This window comes from Martes martes (genome assembly GCF_963455335.1).
Source record: "Martes martes genome assembly, chromosome: 11".
NCBI classification, from domain to species: domain Eukaryota; kingdom Metazoa; phylum Chordata; class Mammalia; order Carnivora; family Mustelidae; genus Martes; species Martes martes.
In genome coordinates, this window is record NC_137899.1 from 65,961,001 (window position 1) to 65,975,038 (window position 14,038).

The following is a 14,038-nucleotide window of genomic DNA, read 5'->3' on the forward strand; positions in this document are numbered from 1 at the left end:
CTCAATCAATGATGTCTCATTTCCAGTGCTGATAAATTAACAAAGCTTTAATTAAATTATTTGAAGATACAAAAGGTATATATTAGCAGGAGAAAAAACTTGTATGTCTTTTACATTATAGAAAAAAACAACTAAAGAAAACCTTAAAAAGATTATTAAAAAAAGAAAAGATAGCATAAAAACTAAAGAAAATACTGAAAACAATAGAAAAGGATGGAAAATAGAGGTAAGAGTCAGAAAGTGTATCAAGAGGCCAAACATAAAATGTTTAACAATAAATACAAATGGTTAAACTACTCTCTCATTAAAGGAAAAACACTCTAACATTACACAAAAAAATACATAATAAAACCTATAAATAAATAAACTTATTTACAGACAGACTTAAAGCCAAAGACTAAAAAACACAAGGAAAAAAGGACAAGAGAAGATATGCAAAGGATATTAATGGAAAAGAAAAAAGGCCAATGTGTCAGGGACTGATATCTGTCAACTCAATCTCCATGCTTAGTGGGCTGACTTAAAGAACCCTAATTTTGTGCTCACTATGGCACATATACTAAAATTGAAACAATACAGAGAAGATTAGCATGGCCCCTTGTGCAAGAACCCTCATTTTATGGGGCATGACAATATTCCCAGTTTCCCTTGCAAACAGGAGAAGCCAGAGAATCAAAGAAACAGGAGTGGAAGACACTGGGTGAGTTTTCTAGGGAAGCTTCTTTAAAAAGTGCTGAGCACCCTTTTGCCTTCCCCACTTGCTCCCTTCCACTGGCTGGGATGCCAACACAATAAAACTGAAGTGTCCATCTTACAACCAGATGTTGACCTTAAGGATAGAAGCAATTCATCAAGGATGCTAAAGCAGGAATGTACAATGGGCCTGGGTCACCAATGACATCAGGGAACCTCTTGATTGTTACTTGAGAGGGAAAACAAACAAAACAAACAAAAGCTCATCCTGTTTTTAACTAGTCTTCAGATCCCTGTTTCCTGTACCCTGTATTCTTCACTGATACAAGATCGTAAAATCAGTATAAAACCAAAATCCAATGTGCAAAAAAAAATTAAATGTGACAGAGAATCCCTTTGTTGAATGATATAATCCAACATGAGTGTGTGTCATGAATTTTTCTGTAACAATAATACATCAAAATGAATGAAGGAAATGCTGTAGGAACTACAAAGAGAAACTTACAGAATTTCAATTAGAATGAGAAACATAAGCAAGCTTCTCTGAATCTTTGAAAACTCAAATAGAACCATTAGGTAAGAAAATGAAGGTTCTAAAGAATATAGTAGAATTAAAGAGGGTGCCTTGACATGTAGGCATATGAATATGTTCATGTGTATCTATATTTAAGTGTCTTATAAACAGAATTTCATGGACTTGTTTTTCAAAAATTGATTATATGAAAATATTTAAATATTTCAAAATATAGATTTTATCTTCAAATTGTAATTCAACAAATAAATAAAAATGTGAAAGTACATTAGATTGAACAGAAATACCAACATTTGGAAGTCATTCACAATAATTCTTTGGTCCAAACAGAAATCAGAGTGCATATTACATGTATTGTAAGAAATAAAGAATATATGAATATATTCAATATATATGATATATATTATTTAATATATATGAAAGTAAGAATAATATGCCTCAGAATCCATACAACATAGCTAAAAGCATATTCAGAGGAAAAGTCATTGCTTTAAACATGAAAGAATGAAAATAAATGTAAAGCATGTAATCCAAGGGTTCAGATAAAGAACAGCAAAATTAAGACAGAAAAAGAAATAGATCGGAGAAGCAGTAGCAAAAATACCACAAGGAAATCTTTTGGGGAAAATTAGAAGAAAAGTACTCAAAGATGATTGCTCAGTGCACAGTTTCTGAAAAATCAGACACAACTGAAAACTCAGTTATTACGAGAAGGAACGCAGAAAATCATGGGAACATCACATATTAGCATTACAGGGAAATAGCCATTATATTTATTGATATAAAAGCCCCAAATGTGTGAAATTAAAAAGCAGAACCATAAGCAGAATGCATAGTACCATCTCACTGGGGAACTGAGGAATACATTAGCAGTTCATATAATTTGTATATTTGCATTTCAGGTTAGTATTTAGAGTAGGAAAGTTTTGTTGTTATAATTAGAAAAATACAACCCTTAAAGTTTGGACTGCTAAATCTGGTTTCCTCTGGTGTCCTCTTTAAAGTAGAACACTGCATTCCTTTTCTTTAGGGATAATATCTCTTAGTCATTATAACATGTGTAACCTCTTGCACCTATTAGAGCAAGCAATTACCAGATGTAATACTGCATTTATCTTTTCTCTAGGATCCCAAGGATTTCTCTCTGCTTTCAAAGCAATTTCCCCTCAGAGGATACTATTATTTCATAGTAATGATTCAGAGCCCTTACCACCCCCTCAGAATGCAAGCCAAAACTAAAGGGACTATAGAAAATTAACCAGTGTAGGGAGTCAATGATTGGTTCCAATTCGGCATCTCTACTTGAAAAGCTCTCCTTTACCAGGAGATCTCTGCACCTTTAAAATGGGGAAACGTGCACCCACTTGAAAGTAATATTCTGGGAATTAAATGTTGTGACATATGTCAAACTCCCAGCACAGAGATTTGGTGGAATTCTCCCTTTTCTCTCCCGCGTATCCTTTCCAACCTCCTACATGATTAAAACTCATCTAACCAATCCACATTCACACAGATTCTAAAATAGGCACATAGAGAATAAACAGCCTGGCGTGCAGTGATGTATCTCACTTAGATACTGTGTGGAACATTGTATCGACAGCAAGTTTAGACTGTCAGCTCATTCCTTTGAGAGAGAAGTCACAGGGCCTGGGAGGTGGCCTGTCTATTATCACCTCAACCTTGAGAAATTTAGTCTCTGCAGGCAGTCCCACCTTCTGGTATCCGAGGATCAAAATCCCGCCGGAGGAAGTTAATTTCCTTTGTCCTAAGCCCACACTTAGTCACCATTTTCCACGCTGGTGGATAAAGAAAAGTTGTATGCTTCATCCAAAGTAATAAAAACACCAAAAGCCAAACTTAAACCTCAGAACTAGGATCTTCCTCTGAACTTGGAATTTAATTCTCCTTAACTACTCACTTGGAGATTAATCGCACTGTGCCTATGTCACGCACAGATTTCATAATATTTTACTCTTTCTGTGATTCAGCCCAGAGAGTTCTATTCTCTGGTCCCTCCAACCAAACCATGAACCAGAGCACCTGATATAATGTATACTTCGTTTAGCAATTGCTCAAGAGATTGTTTCTTCCTACCAATAGCCCTTTCAATTCAACGCAGCATGAATTTTTGAACAGTTTGGACTCTGGTAAGAAAAGACTTAATTTGAGAGAATTGTTCCAGAGGGGAAGGACTCCACCGCAACAGGGATAAGAGGACCATTATCACAGGGAGACTGTTCCCACCAGGAGATGTGCAATCATCCAAAGGGTTAGGACTCAGCGAGGTTTATGAGGCTGGAAAGAGGCAGGCATGGAGAAGAGGGGTGAATGGAATAGTGTGGTCGGATAGCAGAAGGGAAAATGCTTTCTTGAGGGACCAGCCATTCTAGTGAAGGAGGGGTTAGAAGGAGGGGTTGTAATCGGGCTCAGGCTGAGAGGGGCTGAAGTTCAGCCTGGGAAAGGACAGCATCTTGACTAAAATTTGTTTAACGAGCATTTTATTCCCAGTTGATCAGTGGGGACACAGTAGTTTAGCTAAGGTTTATGAGGCAAAGAAAGGGAATTGGAGGGTCTACGTCTGGCCTGGTTACAGCTAGCCGTGACCCACAAGGGGGCATCCATGAGTCTGATCCGAGCCAAATGGGAAACAGTGGTTACTCACAGTGATTGGTTAATTCCTGTTTTCCCACAGGGTCAGGTAAGGTTCAGTGTGGTCATAGAATACAAAAAGAAAAGGGGCAGTTTCTGCCCTTTAGGAATATGGAGACTAAACAAAGAGCCCAGGAAAATTTACACACATAAAAGAGTCATAATGAAGAAGGAAAGCAGGAAGACAATTAGCATTAATGGGAGCAGTATTATCTCATTTAATTCTCCACCGATTCAGGCATGACTGTCATCCCTGTTAACAGAGGACAAAAGAGAAGCTTCAGGGTGTCCATGTACTCACAGAAAGGAAGTAGCAGAGCCAGCTTTGGATCTGGATCACTCTGACTGCCGGGGTTACAGTCAATACGTGAAAATCCAAATGTTGAATGAGTTCCGGGAAGGTCAGGAAGTACCTGGGAGCTCTGAACTCTGTCTCCTTTACATAGGACTAAAGAGAAGCCTTCGGACTTCCAGACTGCAGTGAGGCGGAATGGCATCCCCACTGAGATGGACCCCATTGACCATCAAAAGTACGTACACAAGAACCAACTTTAAATAGTTTGCCTATAGTTTTTTATTCCAAAGTTGACGAACGCTCTACTTTAAACATTATAGAAAAATTATGTATTTGTTCAAGGTTGTAAATATCATAGCCAGGATTCCCATGACAAATGGATGAAGCAGGAAGGTGATGGGAATTCATGAAACCTTGAGCGTCTCCCTTCCAAACCCTCTCCAACATTCTGCTCACCCCATCCTCGAAACTGAATGCTCGACTGATACACCAGGACGGGAGGCGGGTGTGGGGGGAGGCAATAGGGGGGTTGGAGAGGAGAACTGGGCACATACAGAGGCGGACTGGAAAATAAAAAGTGAGACTCTCCCAGACACCACTTCTTTTTCAAAGCCCCAGCTGACTGTGCCCCAGGAGCAAGACGGGTAAATACCTTATAAAGTAGTTTCTTAGCAGTTTGTGCAAATTTCTGTTTTCATATCTCCAAGCCTTGGTCCCATTTTACTGAGACGCCTCACTCCGGAATCTGAAGCGTTCTCAGGAACAGGAACTAAACCCCATTCACTGCCCGAAGGTCAGGCAGGCGGAATGAATTACTGAACAACCCCTCACAGGCCGAGAGCATCCAAGGGGTAGAGTCGGAGTTTTATGACCCATTTCCTTACCCGGAAATTCTTCTTTCAGGCTCTCGTTGCGTATTTTTTAAGAAAGCAAGTCTTGGAAATGGGATCCAAACTGCGTGTCTGAGTGTCTCCGAAAGGGAGGTTAACTCTATGACTTCTCAGTGCTCGGAAAGAGAGAACAAAACTCTCTGGAGGTCCACAGGGAAAGGTGAGGGAAGCTTCCTCCCTCTCTGGAGGTACAGGTGCCCAGCAGCTCAAACTTGGTCGTGAGAAAGCGGAGCCCAGAAATGAGGACGAGCTCACGGTGGGTCCCAGGAACACCAGAAGCAGCCTTCAGGGCTGAAGACCTGGCAGGGCGAGCTAACTCAGACAGCAGCCCCAGAATGAATGCCAGGGGCATGCAGCAAAAACTCCCCACTGGGAGCTGGGCACCAGAGATTGCCCTCCTCCTAAAACAGTGTTTCTCTTCCCTGGAGGCACATTCGAATCACCTGGAGCTTTTAACAATCCCAATGCCCAGGCTGCACCCTAGAACAATCTAATCAGGACCTTGGCCTCCATGCATTGTATTTTATAAAGATTCCAAGGTTATTCCAATGTATAGCCAGGACTATGAGCGTCTACCCTGGTGAGCACTGAACGTGTACAATATAGGACTTTCTTTGAGAGGGCTCCCAGTTTCTACAGGGAACACAGAGATTTGAGGCTCACTCTTTGCAATGTTAGTAAAGGATTTACTAAGGTTTGTATTAGGCAGGTGGCAAGGTGGGGATTACTAGGCTGCCTCTAATGATATACCTAACAGAGGCTAGAGCTCTCCAAAGAGGATGGAATCAGCCCCCCAGCACTACTGGGTCGCCAAGGTACAGTTTCTCTACTGCACCACAATTACTTGCTGGATTTGTGATTGTTCTTGTTATGGGCTAACAGCTAATTAATAAAGCTAAAGTACTGATATTTTCTTTTTTTTTTTCCTAAGATTTTATTTATTTGATAGTGAGAGAGGGGAGGGGAGTGGCTGGCAGAGGGAGAGGGAGAAGCAGCCCTGCCAAGCAGGGAGCCCGACATGGGGCTGGATCCCAGGACCCTGGGATCATGACCCGAGCTGAAGGCAGCTGCTTAACCAACTGAGCCACCCAGGTGCCCCAGTACTGATATTTTCAGCTGTGAAAATATTTCCTATGTTTTCTTCTAAGAGCTTATAGAAGTCTTGATTCACCCCAAATTAATTTGGGGGTGTGGTGTGAAATAAAGCCCAAGGTTCACTTTCTTTTCCATGTGGATATCTAGTATTTTGGCACCATTTACTGAAAATACTTCTTACTCATTAGATTTTTTGACTCCTCTGTCAAAAATCAGGTACCGTTACAAATGGGGGTCTATTTCTGCACATATAAAATGTTTTGTCTTGAGCTACTCATCAGTCTGTTGTTGTTGTTGCTGTTTTAGCTTTTATTTATTTATTTGAAAGAGAGAGAAGGAGCAGAGGCGGGAGGCAGAGAGAGAGAAACTCAAGCAGGCTCTGTGCTGAGCCTGGAGACTCACATGGGGCTTCATCTCACAACCCTAAGATCATGATCTGAGTTAAAATCCACAGTTGGACCTAATCAGCTGAACCAACCAGGTGCCCCTATTCGTCATTCTTTATTTCATTACCACGTTGTCTTGATTTCTGTAGCCTTATGTAAATTCTTAACCTCCAACATTCTTCAATTTTAAGAGTATTTTGGGTAGTCTAGGTTCATTGCGTTCCCATATTTTTGTATGAGTTTGTCCACTTCTACTAAAAAAACAAAAACAAACAAACAAAAAAACTTGATTTGATTGTGACTGGAATTTCATTGAATCTATAGATCAATTTGGGGAAAATTGACATCCTAACCACACTGAGTCTTCCAATCCCTCCATTTTTCAGTGTCTTCATTCATTTCTCTCAGCAATATTTTATAGAAATATTTCACATCTTTTGGGGCACCTGGGTGACTCAGTGGGTTAAGTCTCTGCCTTCAGCTCAGGTCATGATCTTAGGGTCCTGGGATCAAGCCCCACATCAGGCTCTCTGCTCAGCGGGCAACCTGCTTCCCCGTCTCTCTCTGCCTGCCTCTCTGCCTGCTTGTGATCTCTCCCTCTCTCTCTGTCAAATAAATAAAATCTTAAAAAAAAAAAAGTATTTCACATCTTTTGCTAAATATGTTCCTAAGAGTATTAAGTTCCTAAATTTAAAGAATTCCAAAGAATTGTAAATGAAAATGTTCTGTAAACTTTGTTGTCCAATCCCTTCCATTTATTTGTAATGTCTCTCTGAGACTTATTATTTGAATGCTCACACATGTATTTCTTTTGCTCACATTCCTTAACTATGTTTCTCTCCTTCTTTTTCTTATATCACTTTTAATGCCTTCTGAGAGTTTCTTACCTGAATTCTATCAAATTTTCCTCTTTTTTTTTTTTGCAATTCAAAACATCTCTTTAGTGTTTTTTTCCAACAATATATTTTTATATCCATTTTTCCAGTTGGTACACCTTAAACTTCAGCTCTTCTCTACCTCCTTCTTTCTCAAAAGCTACCTCCCACACTTGTAAACATCTAACCCATGGGGTAGAATGAAGGATAGACTTTAAAGTGGCCATCATGATCCCTGACTTCTGGAATTTATGTCTTTGTGTAATCCCCTTCTCTTGAGTGGAATGAGGCAAGAGGAATGGGATGTATGCAATTACATATATGTGATTACATAAGACTGTTGAACCCATGTTGCTAGAATCTCTCTTTCCTTTACTGGCTTTGAAGGAACAGGTGCCATGGGTTTTACAGTTACAAAGAAATGAATTCTGCCAACAGCATGGGAGAGCTTACAAATGCATGCTACCCCAGCTGAGGCTCTGATGAAACCCCAATCCTGGCCAGCACCTTGATCTCAGCCTAACACAGATGGGCAAGAAGAAAGGCTCAGAGACTAGACTACCCATCTTCATGGATTGTGACCTACTCCTATCGTCCAGATCAGACTCTGGAATTGCTGCTACCATTTTTTTTCTCTGCTGTAACCATGAGCCAAGCAATAATCTACTTGGGCAATGTGTGAAGGAAAAAAAAGGCACCACTTGAAAACATCCTCTCAGCCTATCCCTGTCCATGGCACCTGGCCCTTGCCTCATCTAGATTTCCCCTCCCACCTTTAGCCTTCATCATATTGAGACCCAACCAGTCTCTGACTCACATCCAGAAATTTCTCCCAAAAAAGTACAGAGATGGTAAGTGTATTTAGCTCACAGCTTCTTCGTAATTGGAATACCCTCATGTAATTGTCACCCTGACCAAGAAACAGAATATTACCAGCAGCCCAGGTGTTCCCTCCTAGCCTATTCCAGTCACTACTCAGCAAGGGCTTCTTAACTTTTAATTTATGTAAATGAAATCAAACAGTATGTATTCATTTGTGTCTGACTTCCCTATAACTCAAAATAACAACAGTGAGATTTATGCATTTTGTTACCTATAGTGGCAGATCACTCATTCTCATTGGTGTATGTTTTCCATGGTATGAATACAACCACAATTTATTTGTCCACATTTCTCTTGATGAGCACTTAAGTAGTTTCAAGTTAGGGGCAATTACAAAGAAGCTGCTCTATTCATCTTTACATTTTTTGATTAACGTAAGTACTCATTTGTGTTGGGTGTTTTCTTAGTAGGAAAACTGCTAGGTCATAGAATATGCATATGATCAGCTTTAGATAATGCTGCCAAGAAGTCTTCCAAAGTGCTTGTACCAAGTTACATTGTCATAGTAGTGTATGATAGCTCTTCATCTTACCCATTGTTACCAACAAAAGTTATTTCCCATCTTTATCATTTAAAAGCCATCCTTTCCAGTGTCTCCTTGTACACACACACATAAATGTTTCTCTTGGGCGGCCACAGGTCAAAAAATTACCCATCTGCACCATGAGTGGAGAGAAAAAAAACACAACCAGAAAGTTCTTTCCACCTCTTCCCTATCCATTATGGAATCTACTCTTTTCTCTCTTTCCACCATCACCACATTATGACTTAACCAGCTTCTGCTCTTTCCCAGAAATTTCTCACAGATTTTTTAAATTTTTTATTGAAGTAAAACATACTTATGAAAAAGTACATAGATTTTATGTGTGCAGTGAAATGAACGTCCCTAAATTAAATACACATAAGTAACCCAGTTAGAGATAGAAAATTACCAGCATTAAGAAATGGAATGATGCATCATAGGCTTTGTAATTCTAACTTTACTGGATACTGCCAAATTGCTCTTCGGTGTGACTGTGTCAGCTAACACCCACAGAAGTGAAAAAAATACACCCATTTCTTCCCATCCTTGTCAATACTCTTGTCTATGCCAATAGATAAAAATTTTGTTGTATTGTTTTAAGTTGCTTTTCCTTAATTTTTAACATGGTTGGGCATCTTTTCATGTTTATCTGCCAGTCAGAATTTCCTTTGCTCATTTTGCTATCTGTTGTCCTGTTTTGACTCTTTCCCCTTGCAATTCATGGCTTATCCAGTTTTCTGGCCAGCTCCCTCCTATTTTCTGCCCCTTGTTACTGGACCAAAGTGGATCTGCTCCTTGACATACCACAGGCAGAGATAACACCAGGAGACATTGTCTCACAAACTCAACTTTATTTGTACAAACAAGGAAATCATGGAGAATCGTTTCTAAAGTCGTGTCTCCCTGAACAAAACAAAAAACAAAACAAACAAACAAAAAAAAGCAGGCTCTTTTTTTTAGGACGTGGGATAAATATTCCAAGGAGTATTTTAACGTTATAATGAGGTGGAGGCACTTTCTGGTGCCTTTTTTTAAAAAAGATTTTATTTACTTATTTGACAGAGAAAGATCACAAGTAGGCAGAGAGGCAGACAGAGAGAGAGAGAGAGAGAGAAGCAGACTCCCTGCAGAGCAGGGAGCCCCACGTGGGTCTCGATTCCAGGACCCTGGGATCATGACCTGAGCCGAAGGCAGACGGTTAATCCACTGAGCTACCCAGGCACCCTTTCTGGTACTTCCTGAGTCTCGCATGCAGGCATCTTCCTCAAATGTTTCTTCTTCTGTTTCAGCAGCTCATTAGTTAGTTTCTAAAAGGTAAGATTGACAGTTAGGCAGAAGCTATTATGACCTTCCTGAATTCAGAGGGTCAGATCAAGGACAATTGCTGCCCCTTCAGTGTAGACTTAATACCTTCTCATCTGTGGCATTCTATGTGCTTCTGGGCTGGGCAGATAATGCTAAAGTTTTCCCACTTACTTCCATCCCAGCTATGGTTTTTTTTATGATCATCACTAACCTGCTACTCCCTTCTACCAGGTGTCACGGACCAATGGCTGCCCATGTCTGGAGCGTTTTCCATGTAAATAATCAGATAGTTATGCTTGGTTGCAATACAAGCAGCTGAGTTCTGTTGTTTTACACCTGGCTGTCTACCCCTACTGTGTTAACTGCATGCCTCAACAGGCATTTGACATATGATGCAAATCAGTATATGTTAGTGTCCAGGCACCTCTGTCTAGGAATTTCTGAAGAGATGAGTTATTACATCATTTCCATCACCGATTGTGGGACCTTGGGCCAGTCATTTCAGCTCTGAAAGCCAGTCTTTGCTAGGGTATAATGAGAACATAAAGATACAGTGGCTGCCTACCTCACTGAGTTGCTTGGGTGTCAAATGAAAGAACATCAAGGTGATCAAAGTATTTACCCAGCCCCAGTCCCAGTCTCCTCACCAGGGGTCATAGCTTACAGACAAACACAGACCCCAGGCTTTTCTGAGAAGTGCCCTGCGAACACCTAGAGTAAACCATGGTATGAAATACAAATAGGTTCTTTCCCTGTGTACTGAAATAATGCACAGGCTACTGAGTAAATGGTTAGGTGAGTATTGTAAGTCAGAAAGCAAGCTCAGCCCGAGCAAATGCACAATTATGATTTGATATCAGAAGAGCCAACATGACCTGAATTAATCAGTCGGCGGTTGAGTCCAAGTTCCTGTATTGTTGAAGCTGGAGCAGAAGGGAGGTCCATTCTGGAAGTTAGTGAAAGCATAGCTGGGCAGGAAGGCCTGTCTCGGGAGCCACGTGGATCGCTGTGGGGGCGGGAGGTGGGGGGGCTCCCACCTGCTCTGCGGTGAGGTCCCCGCCCTGAGCGGGACCGTGGGGTGAGGAGGCTGTGCCAGCTACTGGATCGTAATTGCTGAGCAGAGAGCAGCACGTGGATCCTCGCAGGCTTCAGGCAGAGCTCCTCAGGGAGGTGGGCTCCAGGAGGGCTCTGTGCCTCTGCTCAGCTGAACTTCCGCCAGAAGGCTTGGGAGGCAGAGCAGGTGCAGAGCTGTAGCTGCTGTCCGGCGCTCAGAGGGCAGCTGGACCCTTCCTGGGCTGCAGGCTCAGGGACAGCCAGGCTCAAGTTCACCTGAGCCATGCCTGCCAACCTCACAGAGGGCAGCCCCGACTCCAGTGACTCCAGCGGGACCACGCAGACCCTAGATGCTTCCCCAGTTCTCTGCACTGAAACAGTAACTTTCACCGAAGTGGTGGAAGCCGAGGAGTGGGGCTCCTTCTACTACTCCTTTAAGGTACGTTCCCTGATTTCCACTCTGAAAAGGATTTTAAATAATGAGACAAGTGGAATTTAAGAGACCCAGTTAAACTATCATTGCCAATACCGTGAATGGGTGTAGTTTGTTTTTCTTTAACTAAAAGAGTAACAGAAAGAGGAAAAAAAAAAAACCAACACCCTGATTAGCTAAATCAAGGAGTTTTTCATACTGTGCAAGGACCTACACTGTAGTTTCTTATGAATACTGGTCTTTTTGTTCTGCTGCTGAAAATGTGTGAATCTTGAGTAGCATTTATGTTAACCAAGAGACTGTAGAGTAGATGATCCCCCCCCCCCCATTTCCTTAGGTATAAGCACTTCTAATTAATTCTATAGTAGTGCTTGAAATGTTGTCTGTTTCTTGTAAGGATTATTGCTGTGAGTGTTTTGCTAGGAACATCAGAAGTGTGGAGAGCCCCCATCCCCCAGGACAGTGCCTGGTACAAGGAGAAACATAGCAGTAAGGAAGGAAAGACCACACTTGTTTTTTGATCCTGGCTTTGAACATCAGGGAGTAATAGATTCTGTGACTGTAGTTTGTGGTGCCACAGTTTGCAACAAGTTGTCTCCTGGAACAGATAAGTAAATCAGACTTTGGTGAATTTCACCTTCAAAGCATTCAGAGGCCACACTGAGAAATGATCCTTATTAGGCTAATACTGTTTCCTCTTCTATAACACTGTATAGTCAGAAATAAGCCAGGCATCTGGAAAACAAGTTCTCTGCCTCTTGCATCAGAATGCAGATATGTCAGGATATTTCACATGCTGCCTGGAGGTGCCTGAAGTCGTGGCAATAATTCCCAGGTCTCAAACTGGTCTTTTATACCAGAAAGGAAAATATTTCAAGAAAAATTCTAGCCGTGTTTGTTTGTTTGTTTGATCCTCTGGGTGTCCTTGAAGTGATTTGGTTTTTACTCCACAAAGTAGAATTACTATAACATCTATCTCTCTCCTGGAGCTTTGCTTCTTTGCAAACACTCAAAATGAAACTTTCAGTGGGGAGCAATCCTGGGAGGCAGCCTAGCCTTCCACAAAAGCCAAGAGACAAAATAGCAGAGCAAAGCCCAAACAAGTCACTTAGGCTGGCTCTATGGGACCCAGCCCCTCAGAACCACCCCCTGACGCATGCACACACACAGCCCCGCTGCCCAGCTCCGCGACAGAAAATAGACGCTGAAATCAGAGTTTGTTGCCATTTACCTTTGACTGAGTACATCGTCTCTATGGAATCAACTCGCAGATCCAGAGAGTCTGTCTTGGAGAAGCAGGCTTTGTGCACCCAGGAAACACACCATTCCTTCTCAGGGACCCTACCTCTGCAGTGTCTTGATAGTTATAAAACTGGATAGCAACCAGAACGAAGAGAGAATGGCTATTGCAAAGGGATGCTGATCAGCAGTAAGGCAGCTGTTCTGAGACTCAGGCAATAATCACTCTCCACTGAAATCTGATTTGCCCTTTTTGGAATACAGCTCCTAAGGGTATTTTGAGTGTTCAGAAAAACAGATCCTGGCTGGTTCTCTACTAGTGTTTACACGCTGTCCTAGCATCATCATCTCTAGGCACTAAAGGGAATCACATCATTTTTAAAATCTCATTCCTATTCATGTTTGCCCTCAAACAACTGGACCGTTGGACAAGAAAAGAAGATAAAAGAGAGGAATTGTTTGTCCAGGAGCTTAGGATGTTCTATTTCATTTTTTGGCCCACGCAATCATTACTAAAACACACTGATTTGTAGTTACAAGGCGGTCCGTGCTGTTTGTGGGCACTGAGCTTTAAAGTTTCAGGGTAGAGGACGCCTGGGTGGCTCAGTGGGTTAAAGTCTCTGCCTTCAGCTCAGGTCATGATCTCAGGGTCCTGGGATCGAGCCCTGCATCGGGCTCCCTGTTCAGTAGGGAGCCTGCTTCCCCCCTCCCCGTCTGCCTCTCTGCCTACTTGTGATCTCTCTCTCTCTGTCAAGTAAATAAATAAAATCTTTAAAAAGAAAAAAAGTTTCAGGGTAACTTTTTCCCATGGTGCTCTTGGAAAAGGGCAGTTCTGTTATACTGTGGGTCCAGAAACAATTCTGTTACAAACTCTTGTTCATAGTGAGCCTTTTATTGCACATACCACTCAAGAAGAAAGTCCAAACTGCTCTTTACTATGTCCCAAACGTGTCCTTTTAATCCCCGTTCTTTACCAAAAGCAGTAAAAATATCATAAAAATAAAAATGGTATCAGCAGTAAAAGTAGCAGAACTAATAGCAAGAACAATAGCCTAATGTCTCATTTGCTTTGGGCATTCTTGGTGCTAGGAATCTTTCAAAATGACTTCTGTGATGTATCACGTTTCCTTCTTACACACAATGCTGCCTCTTTCCATCTGGAATTGCCTTGCACCTGCATCTGCGTTG

General features: G+C 41.6%; 1 protein-coding gene across 2 annotated transcripts in view; it reads left to right on the forward strand.

Annotated features, from left to right (window-relative positions):
* Positions 1-11,461: 11,461 nt before the first annotated feature.
* The window catches only part of NPSR1 (neuropeptide S receptor 1), a gene marked incomplete at both ends in the record, with an annotated part of 149,271 nt that continues 146,694 nt past the window's right edge, over positions 11,462-14,038 (forward strand). For both annotated transcript variants that reach the window (XM_080818841.1, XM_080818842.1), the window contains one exon: positions 11,462-11,617. In XM_080818841.1, the coding sequence (XP_080674967.1) occupies positions 11,462-11,617 (156 nt within the window). The remainder of the gene's footprint in view (positions 11,618-14,038) is intronic.